The sequence below is a fragment of the Bubalus bubalis genome, chromosome 2 (genome assembly GCF_019923935.1).
Source record: "Bubalus bubalis isolate 160015118507 breed Murrah chromosome 2, NDDB_SH_1, whole genome shotgun sequence".
NCBI lineage: Eukaryota > Metazoa > Chordata > Mammalia > Artiodactyla > Bovidae > Bubalus > Bubalus bubalis.
In genome coordinates this window covers 112,453,028-112,476,607 of record NC_059158.1, presented here as the reverse complement: position 1 = coordinate 112,476,607, position 23,580 = coordinate 112,453,028, and the positions used below count along the sequence as shown (strand labels likewise).

At 37.3% G+C, this 23,580-nt stretch overlaps 1 protein-coding gene across 3 annotated transcripts in view; it reads left to right on the top strand.

Annotated features, from left to right (window-relative positions):
• Positions 1–23,580, top strand: part of THSD7B (thrombospondin type 1 domain containing 7B) — a 1,246,259-nt gene that overhangs the window by 518,214 nt on the left and 704,465 nt on the right. For all 3 annotated transcript variants that reach the window (XM_044935904.2, XM_025276961.3, XM_045164228.1), the window contains exon 3: positions 7,519–8,329. In XM_044935904.2, coding sequence (XP_044791839.2) covers positions 7,519–8,329 — 811 coding nt within the window. The remainder of the gene's footprint in view (positions 1–7,518; positions 8,330–23,580) is intronic.

The following is a 23,580-nucleotide window of genomic DNA, read 5'->3' as shown; positions in this document are numbered from 1 at the left end:
GTGTTGGAGAAGACTCTTGAGAGTCTCTTGGACTGCAAGGAGATCCAACCAGTCCATTCTGAAGGAGATCAGCCCTGGGATTTCTTTGGAGGGAATGATGCTAAAGCTGAAACTCCAGTACTTTGGCCACCTCATGTGAAGAGTTGACTTATTGGAAAAGACTCTGATTCTGGGAGGGATTGGGGGCAGGAGGAGAAGGGAATGCCAGAGGATGAGATGGCTGGATGGCATCCCTGACTCGATGGACGTGAGTCTGGGTGAACTCCGGGAGTTGGTGATGGACAGGGAGGCCTGGCGTGCTGCAATTCATGGGGTCGCAAAGAGTTGGACATGACTGAGCGACTGAACTGAACTGATACAAAAATGTTAGCATGTTAATTAGAACTGAAGTGACTTGAAATACTTCACAGTTTATTGCAGAGTAGCTGTGTTTATTTCATAGAAAGGGTAATGAGTCACAGGTGGATGGTGATTTTACATAATCTTAGTGCAGGTAAACAAGTAGAAAATTACTATTCCTATTACACCATTGAAATGTTTTCAAGTTTTAGTTTAAAACTTATCTATGTAATTATGTATGTAATTAAACTTTTAAACCTTTAATTGTTCTCAATTTTGTGTTTTTTTTGGTTTTAAATTTTTATTTTATGTTGGTGTAGAGTTGATTTGCAATGTTGTGTTACTTTCTGCTGTATAACAAAGTGATTCAGTTTCAGTTCATTTCAGTTGCTCAGTCATGTCCGACTCTTTGTGACCCCATGGACTGCAGCAGGCCAGGCTTCCCTGTCAATTACCAGCTCCCTGAGCTTACTCAAACTCATGTCCATCAAGTTGGTGATGCCATCCAGCCATCTCATCCTCTATCATCCCCTTCTCCTCCTGCCTTCAGTCTTCCCCAGCATTAATGTCTTTTCAAATGAGTCAGTTCTTCACATGGGTGGCCAAAGTATTGGGAGTTTCAGCTTCAGCATCAGTCCTTCCAATGAATATTCAGGACTGGTTTCCTTTAGGATGGACTTGTTGGATCTCTTTGCAGTCCAAGGGACTCTCAAGAGTCTTCTCCAACACCACAGTTCAAAAGCATCAATTCTTTGGTGTTCAGCTTTCTTTATAGTCCAACTCTCACATCTATACATGACTATTGGAAAAACCATAGCTTTGACTAGACGGACCTTTGTTGGCAAAGTAATGTCTCTGATTTTGAATATGCTGTCTAGGTTTGTCATAGCTTTTCTTCCAAGGAGCAAGCATCTTTCAATTTCATGGCTATAGTCACCATCTGCAGTGATTTTGGAGCCCCCAAAAAGTTTGTCACTGTTTCGATTGTTTCCCCATCTATTTGCCATGAATTGATGGGACCAGATGCCATGATCTTAGCTTTCTGAATGTTCAGTTTTAAGCCAACATTTTCACTCTCCTCTTTCACTTTTATCAAGAGGCTCTTTAGTTTTTTATTTTTTTTTCTCCTGCTGTCTGCCATAAGGGTGGAGTCATCTGCATATCTGCATATATATATATATGTGTGTGTATATATATATATATATATTCTTTTTTTCAGATTCTTTTCCCATATAGTTTATTACATAGTATTGAATAGCATTCTATATGCTTGGCAGTGGGTCCTTGTTGATTATCTGTTTTACACATACTTGTGGGTATATGTTAATTCCAACCTCCTAATTTATCCTTTCTTCTACCTCCCTTTCCCCTTTGGTAACCATAGATTTGTTCTCTAAGTTGTGAGTCTGTTTCTGTTTTGCAAATAAGTTCATTTGTATCATTTTTAGATTCTACATATAATTGATGTTTGTCTTTCTTTGTCTGACTTCACTTAGTATGATAATTTCTAGGTCCATTCATTTTGCTACAAATGGTATTATTTCACCATTTTCTATGGCTAAGTATCAGATCAGATCAGTCGCTCAGTCATGTCCGACTCTTGGTGACCCCATGAATCGCAGCACGCCAGGCCTCCCTGTCCATCACTAACTCCCAGAGTTCACTGAGACTCACGTCCATCGAGTCAGTAATGCCATCCAGCCATCTCATCCTCTGGCGTCCCCTTCTCCTTCTGCCCCCAATCCCTCCCAACATCAGAGTCTTTTCCAATGAGTCAACTCTTTGCATGAGGTGGCCAAAGTACTGGAGTTTCAGCTTTAGCATCATTCCTTCCAAAGAAATCCCAGGGCTGATCTCCTTCAGAATGGACTGGTTGGCTAAGTATATTCCATTGTATATATGTACCACATCTTGTTTATCCTTTCATCTGTTGATGGACATTTAGATTTTTTTCCATGTCTTGGCTATTGTAAATAGTACTGCAAAGAACTTTGGGGTGCATATATATATTTGAAGTATGGATTTCTACATATATATGTCCAGGAATGGGATTTCTGGATCATATGGTAGTTCTATTTTTAGATTTTTAAGGAACCTCCAAACTCAAAATGGATTAAAGACCTAATTATATCACCAGATTAGAGAAGGTAATGGCAACCCACTCCAGTACTCTTGCATGGAAAATCCAATGGACGGAGAAGCCTGGTAGGCTGCAGTCCATGGGGTTGCTGAGTCAGACGTGACTGAGTGACTTCACTTTCACTTTTCACTTTCATTCATTGGAGAAGGAAATGGCAACCTATTCCAGTGTTCTTGCCTGGAGAATCCGAGGGACAGCAGAGCCTGGTGGGCTGCCATCTATGGGGTCGCACAGAGTCAGACGTGACTGACGTGACTTAGCAGCAGGAGCAGCAGCATATGACCATGGTATAAAATTATGGAAAGCATAGTCAGAACACTCTTTGACATAAATCAGAGCAGTATCTTGTAGGGTCCATCTCCTAGAGTAATGAAAATTTTGTTTTATTTGTGTTACTTGAAGCTTATTTCCAATTAAAAAATATAAAATGATTATTGTTTGTACATAGATTTCTTATTTGTTTCTTTAGATTATTTATCTCAGATGTATATTCTGAATATAACCATATGTTTTATATATATATGTCAAATTTAAAAGTGATATTCTTTTTTCTTCATGCAACTGCTCAAAATTTTAATCAGCTCTCCTATTTCTGCACTTGGACAAGGGATTTAAGATTTGTCATACTGCAGGTCACACTTTACTTCAATATGCATGTTTTTTGAAAAGGCAAAATCCCTCAGGGCTGTATGATTTTCACTGTTGTGTGTGTTTTAAGTTCATAGCCAAACACAACTGAATAAATCATGGGACACATTTTTCTCTCCATGTCTGAAAAATGCAAATTGTTATAGGTCAATTGCTGAGAGGTCTTGTCATATCTCAGATGTCTTGTTTACAATTTGTTTTTCATTTTTTCCAAGCATAGCCAATTCAAGTTACATTTACTTGTTATTCAGATTCTTTTCAGTTGTCTGCAAAGTTCGCTTTAACATGTGGAAAAACTATTCTCCCTCGACCATGCCTTCCTAAATGAGGTGACTTAAGTTTATAAACATGCGTGTGTCTTAGTATGCAAAAACTGCTGTCCTAACTTCCCAGGGTCAAGAGGGGGAAATCCTGCGCCGCCACAACCTTGATGAATTGTTCTACTCACATCCAAAGGAATATTAACAAATTGGAGAGATTGTAGCTAAGTGAAGAAATGCATTTGCCTTGTGATTTTAGGATCACACATACCAATGCACACCGTAGAAAGGGTCTTTTCAAATGTAGGGCAGGGGCCCAAGCTTGGGGTCACACAGATCTGGAGTTTCATTCTAGTCTATCACACTCTAGTTGTGTAACTTGGGTGTGCATTGTAACTTCTAAGAGTTCCATTTCCCTCAACTGATAAAATGAGCAAAGTAGCCCCACTTCATGGGATTGTTATAAGGAACAGAAGGAAGGAAGGCACTTATCAAGTCACCAGTGATGTAAGATAAACCAACTGGCTCACTGTTTAAAAAAAAAAAAAAGCCTGCATTTGCCTTGATTTGTAGTGTGATGTAAATACTCCTACCATGGCTGATTTTAAATCATGAATGATTTAATGACCACCTGGTAAAATTCCTGAATATTTAACAAGAAAACAAATACAGTACAACACCACTAGGCTTTAACAAATGGTAGTAATTATTTCTCTCTATTTATTTGTTTTTAATTGGAGAATAATTGTTAATAATTATATTTTGTCTTCCATTGATCTAGAAAAAAATTTGTCTGTTTGTAAAATTCTATATAGATGGAGAAATGAAAGCAAAGGGAAGAACAGTAATTTATATAGTTTAAAATATTAATGATTTCAAATAATAAAAAAAGCTACCTTAACAGTTTTGAAAATGGGCAAAAACTTGGAAGAAAACAGAATGTTAATAATAAGAAAATGTGTTAATCAAATATTTTAAAATTAAGAATAAGGATCACTTTGTAAGAAGTTCTAGATGATTAAATTTACTGTTAGCTTTTCAAGATCGGTTAGAAGAGGCTCCACTGTTTTCATCTTACATTCTTTAATATACAGGAATAAATCCTAAGTATAAAGTTGTATATACATGATACCTAAAGAAATAGAAACTGACAGCCTATATTTTAAAACCCAGTGTTTTAGCAAAAAAAGCTTTGTTTTCATTTTAACCAATAACTGTTTTAGATCATTCAAAACAGATTTTATTTATTTAATTGAAGTGTAAGTGATTTACAATGTTGTGCTAATTTTGGGTGTTCAGCAAAATGATTTAGTTATATTATATATAGTTACTATATATACTTATATATTATATATATGGACTTCCCAGGTGGTGCCAGGGTAAAGAATCTGGCTGCCAGTGCAGGAGACACAGAGACCTGGGTTTGATCCCTGGGTCAGGAAGATCCCCTGGATTAGGGAATGGCAGTCCACTCCAATATTCTTGCTGGGAAATCCCATGAATAGAGGAGCCTGGTGGGCTACAGAGCATAGGGTCACAAAGAGTCAGACATGACTGAGTGAGCACATAATGCAGTATGTGTATATATAAACTGAATATATCATCAGTTATATATATATATAAACTGTCATATAGTCAGTTACACATATAAACAGTTTTATATATGTTTTATATATATATATATACTTTTTCAGATTCTTTTTTTTTTTAATTTTATTTTATTTTTAAACCAGATTCTTTTCCCTTGTTTGTTATTATAAAATATTGAGTACAGTGCCCTGTGCTATATAATAGGTCCTTATTGGTTGTCTACTTTATATATACTAGTATGTATATGTTGGGCTTTCCTGGTGGCTCAGGCAGTAAAGAATTTGCCTGTATATGTTAATCCCAAACTCATGGATAGATCAAAAATTAAAATCTAATTTTAATTGATTAAAATTATGAAATAATTTTAAATGATTAAAATCTAAAGATTTAAAAAGTTTCCTACAATCACATATTTTTTGAAATAGTAACCGTGGATTTGGGTTTTGTAGTTTGTTTTTAATGATCGTAAATATTCGCATGCGGGGTCTGGGATGCTGGGCAGGGAGTGGCATATTGAACCTGAATCTGTTCCAGAACATCTAGACACCTGGAGCCTGAAAATGACCATCCTGTCACAGTGAGCATCTCAGTGTACAGAATACTAAGCTGTGGGTGATTCAGGAGGAAATAATCAGAATTAAAGATGACTGATTAGTCGACCTGTGCTGAACGCTGCGCTTCCCATGCACACTGACTGCCTGAGGAGACAGTGCTGGGACGGCTCACCCCGGAAAGAGTGTGGGAAACCAAAGGGCATTTTGGTGACTGTAGGCTGACTTCATTCAGTACAACTCTGTTTCAACAAGAAATGGAGCACCACACTCGAGTGTGGGGGCACCAAAAGAAGATGAGAGTACATTTTATTCTCTTTCACAAAGTGACAGGAATCATCAGCACTGAAATTATCAACATGGTATTGCCTAGAATAGCAGGTCTGCACACCCAGGGCTCGGGGAAAGAACTGGTGGACTGGGTACATTACAACCTCAAAAGTATTGCCCTGCCACAGAGAGATCCTCATTGCAGCAAATGCAAATACCTGTTTCTCTGGGGAGGCACGTGTCTCTTCCTAAATGCATGTTACTATACACATTTACTGCTCCTAGAAATGTACTGGATGTGCTTGAAAATACATTCCAGGGACTAATTAAGTGACATGTTGGAGTTTGATCAGATTTGAGGAAAGAGAGAAAGACCTCACCTTCTTTCTCTTGCTTGTGGAAATTAAATGATTTCTCAGGGTGTGAGTTGCCTCTCTGGTGATTCCAAACCTAGTAAAGGAGCAAACATAACAGTGATAAACTTCTTTTTTCAGGCTCTTATTAAATATTTAAGTAAAGAGAAAAGGAGGAAACTATTTTTTTTTCCCCATTGACACAAAATGTGATTACTTGCTGTCTTTGTGGAAAGATCGATGATCAGCCTAATGGATGAGGCCAGCCAGTGTGTTTATAGTTAGGATGCAAAAAGAAAAGCAAGACACGTCAATGGGTAGCTCTTTTATCTGTCCATTTCTTGAAACTTTCTCATAAAACTAATTCATTAATTAAAAGATTTGGCATATTACAAGCTAATGTTGGAAGTTATTGTTGTTTAGTTGCTAGGTCATGTCTGACTCTGCGACCTCATAGACTGTAGCCCACCAGACTTCTCTGTCCTTGGAATTTTCCAGGCCAGAATACTGGGGTGGGTTGCCACGCTTCCTCTTCCAGAGGATCTTCTTGACTCAGGGATCAAACCCACGCATCCTATGTCTCCTGCTTTGGAGGATTCTTCACCACTGAGCCACCAGGGATGCCCTTGGAAGCTTTAACCAGCCAGTATCTTTCAGGGATTGTAGGGGCAGGATTTCCACAGACAGTTCAGTGCTGCTGCTTTTATTAACTTCACTTTTACCCCTGTATCAGATTTTCCTTTTTCATTCTGTAAGTAAAAAGCAAAACTGAGGACAGTATTTAGAAAGCAAATATATATTTAGGATGCTTTTGCAAGTTATTTTTTTAAATGTCTTTTTCTTCTGAGCTTATACTTAGGTTGTGAGCTGAAGAACTGGAAACATGAAAAATCCTAGTTTATTAAAATCCTGGATTTGGGGCTATTCTTTTAGATGAAACTCTGCCTAACTTGAAAGTATTAATATTGAGTTAGATATATAGGCTTTGAGACATAATAATTATAATGATACCAATCATTTATTACATGTGTATTGTTACTTGGAATCACATTTTATTATTGATCCTCAGAAAAACTCTGCAAGTCAGCACTTTAATTATCTGTTCCTGTAGGTGGGAAACTGAGACTTAGAAAGTTGAGGTAATTCATCCAAGTTGACATTGCTGTAAGAGATGGATTGGAGGTTTCAAGAAGGGCCAACTGATGTAGAGTAGAATCCACTTTCTTAACCACTAAGTTATTTTTTTTTTTTCGTATTTCACAATTTCACACTGCTTGTGTCTCAAGGTGTACAGATTGACCTGTTTCTGTGTGGATGGTGGGCTGGGATCTTGGAGTAATCGACCCCTTTGTCTTTTCTGCCCGCAGGCCCCTGGGGAAGGTGTACAGGAAATTGTGGGCCGGGCGGAAGCCAGAGTCGTGCCCTGTGGTGTTTCCACTCTGAGGGGTGGACAAGCCACCTGTCTAACTGTGATGAGCACAACAGACCTCCGAAGGAAAGAAGCTGCTTCCGAGTCTGTGACTGGCACAGAGACCTCTTCCAGTGGGAGGTTTCCGACTGGCACCACTGTGTACTCGCTCCTCCTGCCCTGGGCCCCGCCAGGCCTCGGGCTGCAGCGTGTGTGACCGCCCAGCACGGGTTGCAGCATCGGACGGTGCACTGTGTTCAGAAGCTGAACAGAACCATGGTTGTGAATGAGATATGTGAACACTTTGCCCCTCAGCCCCCCACGGAACAAGCGTGCCTCATCCCTTGCCCACGGGATTGTGTGGTGTCTGAGTTCTCGCCGTGGTCTACGTGTAGCAATGGGTGTGGGAAGCAGTTACAGCACAGAACTCGCTCAGCTATTGCCCTCCCTCTCTATGGAGGGTCACAGTGTCCTAACTTGACTGAGTCAAGAGCCTGTGATGCTCCCATTTCTTGTCCTCTTGGGGCAGAGGAATATACGTTTAGCCTTAAAGTTGGACCATGGAGTAAATGTAGACTGCCTCATCTCAAAGAACTTAACCTAAGTGGAAGAACCGTTCTGGATTTTAGCTCTGAGTCAAAGGAGTTGGTCACTTTCAGACATCACAGTTACAAGGCACATCACCATGCCAAGTCCGGGGACATAGAGATAGGTTTTCAAACCCGCCAGGTGTGGTGTACAAGGAGTGATGGAAGAAATGCTGTGTTAAGGTAGGAGGTCTTTGGTGTTTATATCATGATTCACCTAAATATTTTACAGTGTAATTGTATAAAAAATTTCTTCATGGTTTTCTACAATGGGAAAATTGTAATCAGGTTTGGGATTTGAGTTTTTAAAAGTTGCTCTAGAAAAGCTTTCAGTGTCAAGTATAAAAATTTTTGAGTCTAGACCAGAAGTACACTGAACTCCAGAGCAATTAATAGGGTGACTGTATAGGAAAAGTCATTCATTTCATTTTCACATTTTATCAATATATCAGTCAGCTAAAAATATAGATCTTGTACCCTAAGTCCTCATCAAGAGATGACCAGATAAAGAAGGTGTGACCGTAGAGTACAGCTCAGCCATAAAAAAGAATGAAATTCTGGCATTTGTAGCAATATGGATGGTCTCAGAGGGCAATATACTAAGTGAGATAAGTCAGAGAAAGACAAATATGGTATGATATCATTTATATGTGGAACCTAAAAAAATACAACAAACTAGGGAATAAAACAAAAAAGAAGCAGACTCATATTTGGAAGACAAACGAGTGAGGTTACCAGTGGGGAAAGGGAAAAGGCTAGGGTAATATAGTATTAGGGGGAAAAGGGTTATTATGGGATTACATGAAATCATATGTGTAAAATTTAAAAAATTGTAAAGCACTATTGAATTTAAAGACTCTTTCCTTCCATAAAAAATGGTTTTTTTTTTGTTATTACAGTAATAAAAATACTAAGTGATTTATTATGAGGACAAAATTTAAATAATTCTCAAATTTAGGATATAAGCTATATAAATATTTTTCATTTAAACTGATTTTTGTTTGTTTACTTTGTTTTGAGGAGTAAGCAGATTCTCTTATTTCTGGGTTGTAGATATTTTATAGTAATAATAATACCAATAAGTTAATCCAAGAATGTTTTCTTTGGCGTTGATTTGATGGAAACATTATCTTGCACAGCTATAATTAGAAAGACAGATTTTAGAGGGAATGGACTAAAACTTTAATAGCAACAGTTTAGGCTTCAAAATTATTTGTAATTGTTTTACTTTACACTGTATTATAGTGTCATGACATAAACCATAAAAGTGTATTGAAAGTAGTATCTGTTTACTTTTCCCTCAGAAGTTCTTAAGTGTAATCACTGGTATATTGCTAAGTTTCTTCCAAATTAAGATGGCTTTCAATAGTTGGAATTATCAACAATGAAACACTCATGGATGGAATTAATCATTATCATCAGTTGCTCATTTCTGAGGATCCACAGCTGGCACAAAGGACTGTCTCTGCTATTTCAGAACAAAGTAATGCGATGATTGTTTTTTTATTTTTTCCCCCATTCTGCTTTACAAATATTTTGTCTTTGATGCTTCATTCTGATTTATGCCATATAACTTGGCAAGTCCATTGACGAGTGATTTTCTGCCTTTTATTCCCTGCTTCTGTGAAACAAAAGTTTAAGCAGATGATTGGGGTGATTATTGTCTCAGTATGTATATGGGATCTGTACAAACATTGTTTGTTAATATTCTCTACTGGACTATTACATAGAATGTTTTAGGCCTATAGTTGGCTTTTTTCTGTTTTTAAATTAATTTCTGTTTAAATTAATAGACTTTATTTTTTAGAGTGATTTTGGGTTTACAGAAAAATTGAACAGCAAATCTAGAGATCCCATGTATCTCCTCATCACTCCCTCTCCACACATACACCGTTTCATACCCATATCTTGCATTAGTGTAGTTGTTTGGTACAATGGATGAACCGATACTGATACATTACTGAAACTCATAGTTTGCATTAGAGTTCACTCTTTGTGCTGCACGTTCTGTGAACTTGGACAAATGTATAATGGCATGTATTCAGCAGTACTATATAATACACAATAGTTTCACTACTCTAAGAATCTTCTCTACTGTCTCTACTAATTCCACCTTTCCTCTCCCTAAACCCTTGGCAACCAGTGATCATTTTACTATCACCTGCAAGTTTCATCAATTATAAATAAAGTTGCTGTAAACATTAGGTGCCAATGTTTATGTGAATGTAATTTTGAGCTGATTTGCCTAAATACCAATGGGCACTGTTCTTGCTATTATGATGAATTTATGTTTAGTTTTTTAAGAAATTGCCAAACTCTCTTCAAAAGTGACTGAGTCGTGAAAGCACCTTTTGCTTCACACCCTAGCCAACACTTGATGTTATCAGTGTTTAAAATTTTAGCTATTTTAATAAGTGTGTAGTAGTATTCAGATCTCTTGTCTGTTGTGAGTTTAGAGTTCTTTGTATATTTTGGATACCAGCCCTTATCAGATACATGTTTTGAAGGTAGTTTCTTCTAGTTTTTGATCTGTCTTTTCATTCTCTTAACAGTGTCTTTCACAGAGGTTATTTTTTATCTTAATGAATTCAAATTTATCAATATTTCTTCCATGGGTTGTTCTTTGGCATTATATCTGAGAAAACATTACTAAACCCAAGGTCAACTAGATTTTCTATGTTATCTTCCAGGAGTGTTACAGTTCTGCATTTTACATTTAGGTCTATGGTCGTTTTGAGTCAATTTTTATGAAAGTCTTGTGTTCTGTATCTGGATTTTTCTACAAATGGATGTTCAGTTGTTCTACCCAGAATAAATCATACTTGGCTATGATGTATTAGTATTTTTAAATGTTGTTGGATATTATTTACTACTATTTTATTGAGAATTTTTGCACATATGTTCATGAGCAATATTAGAGAGTCTTCTTTTTTTTTTTATAATGTCTTTGTCTAGTTTGGGTAATAAGATAGTGCTGGCCTCATACAATGAATTGAGAAATCATGTCCTCTGCTTTAATTTTTAGAAGTAAGTTGTCAAGAATTGATAGTATTTTTTTTCCTTCTGGGGTCACAAAGATCCCATGACTGAGCAACTGACACTTTCTTTAAATTTTTGGTAGAATTCAGCCCATCTGGGCCTGATGCTTTCTGCTTTGGTAGGTTATTAGTTATTGATTAAGTTTCTTTAATATATATAGATCTATTCAGATTATAGATTTCTTCTTGTGTGAGTTTTAGCAGATTGTATGTTTTAAGGACTTGGTCCATTCACCTAAGTTAAGAAATTTGGGGGTATAAGCTTGTTCATAGTATTGTTTTATTATCCTCCAGTAGCCATGGGGAATGTCAGTGGTAGTCAGGACCTCTTGTTCAGTACTGTTGTTAGTGCTTTGTCTTCTCTCTCTTTCACTCACTCACTCTCTCCTCCTTCTGTTCTTCCTTTGCTCTTAGTTAACCCATCTAGAGGTTTATCAATTTTATTGACTTTTTCAAAGGAATGGCTTTTGGTTTCAGTTATGTTCACTATTGATTTTCTGTTTCTCATTATGTTGATTTCAACTCTAATTTTCAGTATTTTCATTCTGCTTATTTGAATTTAATTTAATTTTCTAGTATTCTAAGGTGGGAGTTTAGTTTATTGATTTTAGATAATTCTTCTTTTCTAATATATGAATTCAGTGCTGTAAATTTCCCTCTAAGTGCTGCTTTTACTGCATTCCACAAATTTTAAAAAGCTCTATTTTCATTTTGATTTAGTTCAAAATAATGTTTAATTTCTTTTGAGATTTCTTCTTTGCTCATGTATTATTTAGAGATGTTCTATTTAATCCTCAAGTATTTTAGTGTTCCACAACCATCTTTCTGTTTTTGATTTGTAGTTTAAGTGCATTGTGTCATGAGGGCATACTTTGTATGATTTCTTTTTGATTTGTTAACGTGTTTTATGGCCCAGAAATATGGTTTGTTTTGGGGAATGTTCTTTATAAGCTTGAGAAGAATGTGTATTCTGCTATTATTAGATGAAATATTCTATATAAATGTCAATTATATTCAATTGATTGGTGATGCTGTTCAGTTCAGCTGTGGTCTTACTAATTTTCTGCTTACTGTATCTGTATGTTACTGACTCCCAGAGTCAGCAATTCTGGGAGTTGGTGATGGACAGGGAGGCCTGGTGTGGTGCAATTCATGGGGTCGCAAAGAGTCAGACAAGACTGAGCGACTGAACAGAACTGAACTGATGTTACTGAGAGAGGGGTGTTAGGTCTTCAACTATAATAACAGATTCATCGATCTTTCTTTGCTGTTCTATTAGTTTTTGTCTCATGTCTTTTGATGCTGTTGTTAGGTACATGCATAACAAGGATTTTTATGCCTACTTGGAGAATTCACCCCATTAGAGTTTTGCAATGCCCCTCTTTATTCCTGATAATTTTCTATGCTTTCAAATCTGCTTTCTCTGGAATTAATATAACTATTCCAGCTTCCTTTGATTACTGTTAATATGATATTTTTTCTCTATGACTTTACTATTTAATCTGTCTGTATCTTTTTACTTAAAGTAAGTTTCTTATAGACAACATATAGTTGTATTTATTTATCCACTCTGAGAGTCTCAGTCCTTTAATTGCTATATTTATATCATTGATATTTAAAATGATTATTGTTATAATTGGATTAATAGCTCACATTCATTGTTGTTTTCTGTTCACTGCTGCTGTTGTTCTTTGTTCTGCTTTTTATTTTTTGTTTTCCCATTTCTCTTTTTTAACTAATATTTTATAATATGCCATGTCTCTTTTAGTATCAATTTATATTTTTTGAAATCTTTTTCAGTGGTCACCCTATGGTTTGCCATGGAAATTTATAACTAATCCAGGTCACTTTCAAATAGCAGTATAACATGTCACATAGTGAAATGCATTATAGAGTATTCCCCATCCATTTTCCCCATCCCTTCAGATACTGTTGTCATTAATTTCACTTACCCATAACCTATGATCACCAAATACGTTGTTATAATAATTTTGAACAAATTATCTTTTCTCAATTAAGAAGAAATAAAATATTTTATTTTACCTTAATTTATTCCAATAGTTCTTTATGTAGATCCAAGTTTATGAGTATCAACAAAATCAGTAAACAAGATATAATAAGGAATAGAAGAGAGTTTTACTCAAGCCAAACTGAGGACTATAGCGTGGAAGATACAGATTCGAGAAATACTTGAATTGTATTCTACCAGACTACAAAATGGAGGAGATATGTATAAATGAAACCACAAAATCGCATAATATATTTGTCAAGAATTGGGGTTGGAGCTGTCAAGAAGTGAGGGTGCTTGATAAGCAAGTTTGCATAGTTACCAGCGGGGAACTTGAGACTGCACCTGGCAGCTGCTAGCAGATATTTTTTTTGAAAATGGTGGGTGGTCTTAAGTTTGATATATTTCAGAAAACTCAAGTTTTCAGTGATGCAGGAACGTAGCTGAAAACACGTTCATAATGGCCACCTGGCTCCAGCTTGGATGCCTGAGCCATGCTGCTGCTGCTGCTAAGTCGCTTCAGTCGTGTCCGACTCTGTGCAACCCCAGAGACGGCAGCCCACCAGGCACCCCCGTCCCTGGGATTCTCCAGGCAAGAACACTGGAGTGGGTTGCCATTTCCTTCTCCAATGCATGAAAGTGAAAAGTGAAAGGGAAGTCTCTCAGTCGTATCCGACTCCTAGCGACCCCATGGACTGGCAGCCCACCAGGCTCCTCTGTCCATGGGATTCTCCAGGCAAGAGTACTGGAGTGGGGTGCCATTGCCTTCTCCAGCCTGAGCCATAGTTACTTCATTTTTATTTTTAAAGTATGGTCATGAGCTATATTATTTTCATTTCTCCGAAGAACTTCTTTTAACATTTCTTGCAAGGCAAGTCTCCTGGTGACACATTTCCTGAATTTTTGTTTGAGAAAGTCTTTATTTCTCAACTTTTGAAAGATAATTTCACTAGATATCAAATTTTGGTGGTGGTATTTTTTCTTTCAACACTTCACTCTCATTTTGCTGAAATGGTTTCTGAAAGAAATCTGTTGTAATATTATCCTTGTTCCTCTCTAGGCATTATTCCACCACCCCCATTTCCATACCCAGCTTCTTTCAAGAATTTTCTCTTTGTATTTGATTTTCTGCAATTTGAATATGGAATACCCACGTGGTATTGTTGGTTTTGTTTTGTTTTTGTTTGTCATATGCTATCTGTTCCCTGAGTATCCTGGTTATGTGGTTTGGTTGTTTGTCATTAATTTTGGAAAAAGTATCACTGATAGTCACTTCAAATAATTTTTCTGTTCCTGTCTATTTTTTTTTTTCCTTCTAGTATCCCCATTAAATGAATGTTACTCCATTTGTAATTGTCCTACAGTTCTTGGATATTCTGTCTTTTTCACTCTTCTGTTTTCTTTACATTTTTAGTTTTTGGACTTTCTATTGATGTTTTTCAAACTCAGTGATTCTTTCCTTACCTTTGTCCAGTTTATTGATGAGTCCATCAAAGGGCATTCTTCATTTCTGTTTCAGTCTTTGATACCTATCAGTTCATTTTGATTCTTCCATTGAATTTACATCCCTATGCTTGTAATGCCCATCTTTGGTTGCACTTTGTCTATTTTTTTTACTTTAGAGACTTTAGCATATTAATCATAGTTGTCTTAAATTCCCATAGTTGTGATAATGCCAAAATTTCACTCTATCTGAGTCTGAATGGGGTGCTTTCTATGTCTTTTAAACTGTTTTGTATTTTACTACACATTTTGTTTCCTTTCTTTTGTGGAAAGCTGGACTTAATGTACTGAGTGTAAGGAATGGAGATAACTAGATTTTTAGTGTGAAGTTTTGTACTTACCTAACTAGGAGTTAGGTCGTGTTTGCTGATGCTATAGGTGTTAAAGTCTAAAATTTTCCTCTGGTGTCCTTGTTTTTCCTCTTCCTTCTTTTTCTAGGGGAGATTCCTTAGAGAAATCTCCCTAAATCTAGGACATGCAATTCTTTCTGTTTTAATCTCCTTTTATCATGCAAGAGACTTATTGATGATATGTCAGATTTTGAGGAGAGGAGGAGTGTTTTTTAGTCCTATGATTGTATCTCAATCTTTTATTGAACTTGTATCCTGGCAACATGGTCTTCACAAACACTCCTCAGTCCTTTCCCCAGAGGTAAAACAGGAAGGCTAGAGGGTAGAGTTGAATGTTTTCCTTCCAATAGGCTAATTAGGCTTGGCTTGGTAAAATCCCAGCTGGTTAGGCTTTGGTAAAAGAGTTTCCTTTGAGGACAGGCTTTTTAAAAAAAATTCTCTGGGTGTATTTCAAAATGGCTAGGATTCCCATTCCCTGCTGGGAACATGAAGAGATTTTTATCTTTACTATGATAACCTGGTAGGACTTCTGGAAGTGAAACTTATGAAAATGTAGATAGAATATCTACTAGGACTCTCCCCCGCTGCCGCAGAGATTTTAACTGAAAAGCTTGTCCATACTCAACCACCAGAAATGTGTCAATTTCAGTTCAAGTTTTCCTGCCCGAGTACTGAGTCCAGTGGCAGTTTCTGCTTCTGGTCTGCTCTTCCAATAGTACTTTGTGGTACCCTGTATCTGTCTTTGTCTCTTCAATGTTTGGAGCCATCATCTGCCTTGTGACTACAGTTCTCTGATGGATCTAAGATTTTTAGTTTGTCCAGTCCTGTTGTGAGGACTGAAGTGATGCCTTCCAAGCTGTTTACATGCTGAAATGGGAGCCAGCAGTCACCCTGTTCTCTTTGGAGTGTGTGTGTGCTCAGTCACTCAGTTGTGTCCAACTCTTGTGGCCCCAGGGACTGTAGCCCACCAGGCTCCTGTGCCCATGAAGTTTTCCAGTCAAGAATACTAGAGTGGGGTGCCATTTCCTATGCCAGGGGATCTTCCTGATCCAGGGATCAAACCATATCTCTTGCATCTCCTGCATTGGCAGGCAAATTCTTTACCTATAGTGCCACTCGGGAAGCCCTGTCTTTTGAGTACTAGGCAGCGTATCAGACTGAAGCAAACTTTTTAAAACCATTATTCCATGAAATTGATTGTATTCATTCCATTTAGTCATTGAAGCATTATAAATTGACTCACAGACTAGGGAAATATCGTGTTACTAGACTTACTAGGAAAATACGGAGTTCAGTGGGGACATTTCTGTTTCTCTCTCTTCCACTGTAATCAACAGAAATATTATCCTAGAGAGCTGTGTGGTTGAGTTATTGACAATATTGTCTTATTTGTATCAAACCTGATGAACTATGTAAACATAGTCCACAGGATTTTTGCCAAAAAGGCTCAAATCCATTTCTAAAAAGCATACATTTTTCTTTTTGTGGTTCTGGTTCATTTAAGAAAATATTATCATTTTTATGTGACTGTTGACCTCTAGGATGAACTTTGTTTCCCTTAATAGGTACAAGTTTTCCTTAAGTACAGATAACTTTCACTCTTTTGTTCCACCTTTAGATGACTTTTATTTTGGTGTTCTCTGTGATTCTGTAGGGACAAATGTCATTTTGCTTCCCCTGTTTTGATTATGGCAATGTCTGGTTGTCCTGGCATTTAGAATAGGAGGACCTCAACTTTACTTCCACAATGCATGTTCCTGCTTGTGCCTTGCTGGAATGTCATTTTCTTCATCTAGGACTCCACAGAGCTTTAATTAATGTCCTTTAGTAGCCCTCTCATTGATTTCTTTAACTTTTGATAATCACATCAAGCAATTTTCCCTTCAAAGTTCCGTGTGCAATGTGATAGGCAGTTGTATTACTCATGGTGCCACTCTGCTCCCTCATCATTGATTTGCCTCTTGGGTTTAAAGATCTTTTGTTTTTAACTGTCTCATTGCATATCCTGTTTTGCCTTTTATTTTGACAGGACTTTCTCTGAGGTTTCATTATTACATTTTAAAATAGCTGTCCTTTAGCCTGTTAGCCATTCCTTTTCTCAAATATCAATGATACTGTTATTGAGCTTTTTATAAAGCCTTGACTTAATGAAATGAAGTTGTTTTCTCTATTGAGTTTTTTTTTTTTAATGGTTCACTTTGTTTCTTTTACTTTATTTTTTTTAAGTAGAAGGACATCTGAGTTAGGAATTTTGATCTGTAGACTAGACAATCTGTTCATATGAATAGGAAAATGATTCTTATGTATTGCTTGGATGAATAAAATTCAGATGAATGAATTTTACTTTTATTTTAATATAGAGGAAAATTTGGCATGGATAAGCTGTAATCATTTGATTTTTGTTAAACATGCCTTAATTTCTCTGACCACTGTGGTTGAATAAATACTTTGATTTCTCCTGAAAAGAGTTTCTGAAGGATAATAAAATTTAAGACTATAAAGGAAACATCATTTATAAAGCTCAAATATTATTGTTACTGTGTTTGTTTGCATTTTATCTCCACCACAAAAGTAGGTTTGGAAAGAAATTTTCTATTTTTATAGTCCCCCAAACATAAAAAATGCAGACCCAAAACGAAAGAGTTATTTTCATACTTTGTTCTTTGAAACCAGTAGAGAATGTTTTGGTGGTAGGAATGAAAATGGAAGAAGAGTGAGAAAAGAATAAATTTTGTTTGTTGTTTTTTCCAGTTTTAAGTTTTAGATTTTAGTTTTCCCCTCTTCATCTTTATTGATTTAATTTTTAAAATGGTGCATCATATATCTAAAGCCAAATGTATACATAAAGTTAAATTCAAAGAAGTGTTACTCCGTTCAAATTACCTTCATCCTGTCTTCTACTTCTTGTAGATAATGTACTTTCTTGTTTTCCAGCTTTTGCTCCTTGTATTTCTTTATATTTCCTCTTCTTTCTTTCACAAAAGAAAGCATACTATCTACTCTCTTTGGCATTTTTTTTTTTACTTACTATTATTTACTGGAAATTGTTCCACATCAGTTACTGAGTTATTCAAGGTCTTCTTCCTTTTTTGACATTTGCTTAGAATTTTGTTGACTCCCTAAACCGCTTATTTGAACAAATTTCTATGCTTGGCCATCTTGGTAGATTCCAGTATATTTTAATTACAAATAATTATTTGGCAGGTAAGCTCTGGATCATGTATTTTGATACTTTTGAAGGTATATCTTTAGGATGAATTTCTACAGGGTGATAGCTGGGTGAAAGGATTAATATATACAAATTTTTTTAGCTTTTGCCAAATTTCCCTTCCTGGAAGTGATGCCATCTTAAATTTCCATCAACAAATTTACAAAGAGAGTGTTTTTATCAAGCTTTTGAAATTTCTCCAATCTGAAATATGAAAAATGATATCATAATTGTATTTCTCTTAATATGTGTGAATTTGAACATTTGCCCATATATTCAGGGACCACATTTCTAGTTCATTTTGCAAATTGTCTATCTTTTGTTTGCCTGCATTTCTATAGGAAGTTTTGTCCAAGGTGTCATTTCCAAGTCTTTGTATCAATAGTTAAGGATATTAGTGCTGAATCTGGGATGTGTGTTGTCACATTGTCTTTTAGTTGTCAATTTGTGTTTCAACTTTGCTTATGATATTTTTTATGTAAAAGTTTAAAATTTTTTCTAAGTAGTCATATTGGTCTCTATATATAATTTATTGCATTTGAAGTTTAGTTATGGCCTTTTCCACATCCAGTTTGAAATGTATTGATGGTTTCAAGGTGCTACTAATATTTATGCCAGAGCAAATGGGTAATGTGGGATTTTCCCAGGCCATCTGGTTATTATGTCACCCTACATATGGTGCACTTTGTGCAGAGACCCTAGATAACCTCTTGTCAGTGGGTCCTGTGTGTGTGTAAAGCTACTCTTTATTTATAAGAGCAAAATATAAGAAAGAATGTCAAAAGGGAATACCATAACTAAAACTTATAATACAGGACACTAAATAGCAAAGAAAAGAAGTAAACTAGATTTCTCTGTATATCGACATTCATAGATATCCAGGATATAAATGTAAGGTGTGAATACAAGATTCTAGAATGTTATGGATAAATATATTTTTTATATAATAGTAACTGATAGTTATAATTAAATGTAGTCCCAAGTTACAGTAGTGGTTCCTTCTGGTACTTGGAAAAGGGAGTCCTGGTTATGGTTTAAGGGGAATTAAACTATTATATTAACATCTTATTTCTTTGAAAATAATTTGAAGCAAGTATGACAGTTGTTAAAATCAATGGATCTAGATTGGGGTGAGGTAAATGTATATTTTAAGAAACATTATTCTTTATATTTTCAGTGACTTTTTTTCTCAAAATAAAGATAAAATAATACCTCAAAAGTGTATCCATGGTTTTGATAGATTACAGTGAGTGGTGTTGGATTCGTGATCTCTGAAGAAGAGTTAACTTCAGGACCAGGGACCAGGCTTGATCACTCAAGAACTTTTGTATAGCAGAGTTTTACTAAAGTATAAAAAGTGACAGAGAAAGCTTCTGACATAGACATCAGAAGAGGAATGGAGAGTGCCCCCAATCCCTAGTCTTAGCAAGGGAATTATATACTTTTTAATTGGTTATTACAATAAATCAAAAGAATGTCTCAAGGTTGTAAAGATCTTACTAGACCTACTCCCATAAGATAACAGGATTAATCAGAAGGTTTTTAGGAAGGAGATACATGTCCTCAAACAGGATACATTATTGTTATATAATCTTTACTAAGGAATGTAGGAAAAAAAGTTTGTCCTTTCCTCCTCCTTGAGAATTCCAGACCCCTTTCTCCTCCTTGGGGATCCTGGACTTCTTATCAACCTACCTAGGACTTGACTCTCTCTTTCCCCCTTTTATTTTAGGAGAATTATGTTGCCAAGGGAAAGCGGTGTCATTTTTGTTCCATAACTACATCCTGCTATTGAGGGGCATCATCCCTAAATTGTTGAGGCAACATATTCTCCTGATCCTCATGTTGAGGGTCTCCGATCAATGGCCCCATGTAATAGTTGGAGGAGGCTGTGGTACTCATAGGCGCCTGGACAACTATTTGTAACTTAAAAGCTTTCAGACAGTTAGAAACAAACCCTGTTTTAGTTGCTGATTTAAGGCAAAATAATCATTAAACCAAGTTAAAACCTAATCAAAATTAAAAGTCACATTATGTCCATAGTTGAGGTACAATATGTTATACCAGTTCATCTTAGGATTGTTAGATGTCATCAGATCAAGAAGAGGCGTCACATGCAATTGTTGTTGGTGAAGGTATTTGCACAGTTGAAGAAACTCCTTGCCTTGAAGTGGAGAAACCCACCATGGGAAATCTTCAGTTGATGAGGAGGTTGAAAAGCTGAAAGCTGAGTCACATAGTTAGTTCTAAGGCTTTAGGATCTATGACAATATCTGTGTGCAAAAACAGTCTGTCATAGAGACAGACCCTTCTTCTTAAGGGTGCTTTAATGAGAGCTTTTGAGCCCTCATTAAAGCTATGGGTAAAATATTAAACAAACTGTCTTGTGTTTTCTGAGTTAGCTTTCACAGATGCCTCTGAATAATGTCATTAGCCTTTTTAACTTTAAAAAGGCTATGGCCACACCCCTTTAGTTACAGTAGCTTTAAAGACAGAGCATTGTTGCTCTGAACTTTAGAGTTTAATGACTTCTCAATCATGAGAAGTCAGTACAGTAAGATTTTGCCCATTAGTAAACTTATGAGCTTTCAGTTCAGTCGCTCAGTCATGTCCGACTCTTTGCGACCCCATGAATCGCAGCACGCCAGGCCTCCCTGTCCATCACCAACTCCCGGATTTCACTCAGACTCATGTCCATCGAGTCAGTGATGCCATCCAGCCATCTCATCCTCTGTCGTCCCCTTCTCCTCCTGCCCCCAATCCTTCCCAGCATCAGAGTCTTTTCCAATGAGTCAACTCGTCACATGAGGTGGCCAAAGTACTGGAGTTTCAGCTTTAGCATCATTCTTTCCAAAGCAATCCCAGGGCTGATCTCCTTCAGAATGGACTGGTTGGATCTCCTTGCAGTCCAAGGGACTCTCAAGAGTCTTCTCCAACACCACAGTTCAAAAGCATCAATTCTTCGGCACTCAGCCTTCTTCACAGTCCAACTCTCACATCCATACATGACCACTGGAAAAACTATAGCCTTGACTAGACGGAACTTTGTTGGCTTTAGGCATTAGCAAAACAATAGTAGCAGTTACCCTTCAGAAATGTGGCCATAGCCTTTTTTTCAGTAAGGAACTAAATTTTGATCCTGTGGGCAAGCTCAAAGTGGGAGCCTGCAAAAGAGCAGTTTGAAGGGCCTTAAAAACCTTTTGAGTCTCTTGGGACCAAACCAGCTTGTCAGTTTGGGCCTACTGATTCTGTTATAAGTTTGTAGAAAGGCCAGGCAAGTTCTGCATAGCACTGAATCCAAAGGCAACAATACCCTGTAATGTCCAAGGATCCTCTCAATTGTTTTAAAGTCATAGGTGGAGGGTGATTTAGTATAGGTTTAGCTCTAGAAAGTATCCTTCAAATCAATTATTGAAAAATATTGGCTCATTTAGGAATTTCAGACAATAAAGTATAAGGATTAGACACTTATTATTTGTATATCTTGAACAAGTCTTCATTTATCATTTGACTTTTCTTACACCCAAAATAGGAGTGTTGCATGGACTATTACAAAGAATTAATAGCCCTTGTTCCTTTGAATTTTCAATAATGGATTTTAACCCTTCCTTAACCTCGGAGAAGGCAATGGTACCCCACTCCAGTACTCTTGCCTGGAAAAATCCCATGGATGGAGGAGCCTGGTGGGCTGCAGTCCATGGGGTCGCTGAGAGTCAGACACAACTTCACTTTCACTTTCACGCATTGGAGAAGGAAATGGCAACCCACTCCAGTGTTCTTGCTTGGAGAATCCCAGGGATGGGGGAGTCTGGTGGGCTGCCGTCTATGGGGTCGCACGAGGTCGGACACGACTGAAGCGACTTAGCAGTAGCAGCAGCAGCAACCTTGGGCATTAATGGATACTGCTTTTGATGTGGAAATAAGTGAGGGTCTGTGAGCTCGGTAATGACAGGAACAGCATTTTGTGTTTGACCCACAGTTTTTACATCAGCCTACACTCTAGTATTTACATTTTATTCAGTTAAAAAGAGTGGGTTCCATATTCATGAAAACAGAGGCCTGGACCTTCCTGAGTATATCCCTCTCCAGAAAGGGTGAGGGAGACGGGCACAATCAGAAACTCCTGTGAAAAATAGCACAGAGTCCCAGTTGCAGCTTAGAGGATGACTGAAATAATAACGTTTGGCTTGTCCTGACAGTCCCATTACAGTAGGGGATCGGGAGGAAAGCAGTCCAGGGGCTTCAGTGAACACAGAGAAAGGTGCCCTAGTGTCCAAAAGAAAATCAACTGATTGGACCCCCAGAGTTATTAATACCCAGGGTTCCTCAGGTGTTATTAGGATGGGAGCTTGTGTGGGGATGCCCAGGCATCTTCAGTCCTGATTGTCCTGAGAGTCCGACTCCTGGGGCCTACACCTCTGGGGGCAGACTCTCCTCCAGTATGGTCCTTTACTGACTGGACATGGAGCCAGGGGTGACTTAGATCCCTGAGGGCAATCCCGCTTGAGATGCTCCTCCTTTCCACAGTAATAGCAAGTCGGTCCCTTTTCACCTGGGTCCCTCTGGGCATTTTTCCTCAGTCTGTTTCATAGCAGTTTTCATAGCCATCACTAGAGCCTGGGCCTTTTCTTTGGTTCTTTTCTGTTGTCATTTTTCCTCCTCATATTCTATACTGTAATATACTGTCTGAGTCAGCTACAACCATTTTTCTAAAAGACTGATTCGGTCCAAATGCCTATTTTGGTAGCTTACAGCAGATAGCTAGAGTCAATTGAGTGAAAAATCTATCTTTAAGATTATTTTTCCCTCTGAACTTTTGGAATCAATGTCAGTAAACTTGTGGCGAGCCTCCCACAGTCTATCTAGGAATTTACCAGGAGTTTCGTTCTCTCCCTGTCTATGTTAGCCAACTTAGCATAGTTTAAAGTCTTAGCATGTGTTTGCTTGAGTCCTACAAGAATACATCCAGCAAAGTGGCTCTGTTATGGGAACTGTTTGGCTCCCAGTAGGAAGGAGAGCTATTTTGTGTTTCCTCTTTCCCCTTGTCTCATGTTGAAGCCATTCAACTCCAAAAGTAGTAGCTTCCCCCAAAACTCGAGCTCTTGAGTCAGAAGTCAGCGTCTGTCTCAAGACATACATTACATTTCTCCAAGTAAGCTCATAAAGTAAAGTTAGTCCCATAAAGGCTTCTGTGTACTTTTTGGATCCTCTCAATAGTCTTGACCGCAATTGGGACTATTTGAATTTTTACCAAGACTGAGGCAACCCCTTTGGAAGAGTGCCCTGATTCTCAGCCTATTCAGTTGGGAGCCTCAGGTACAGTGGCA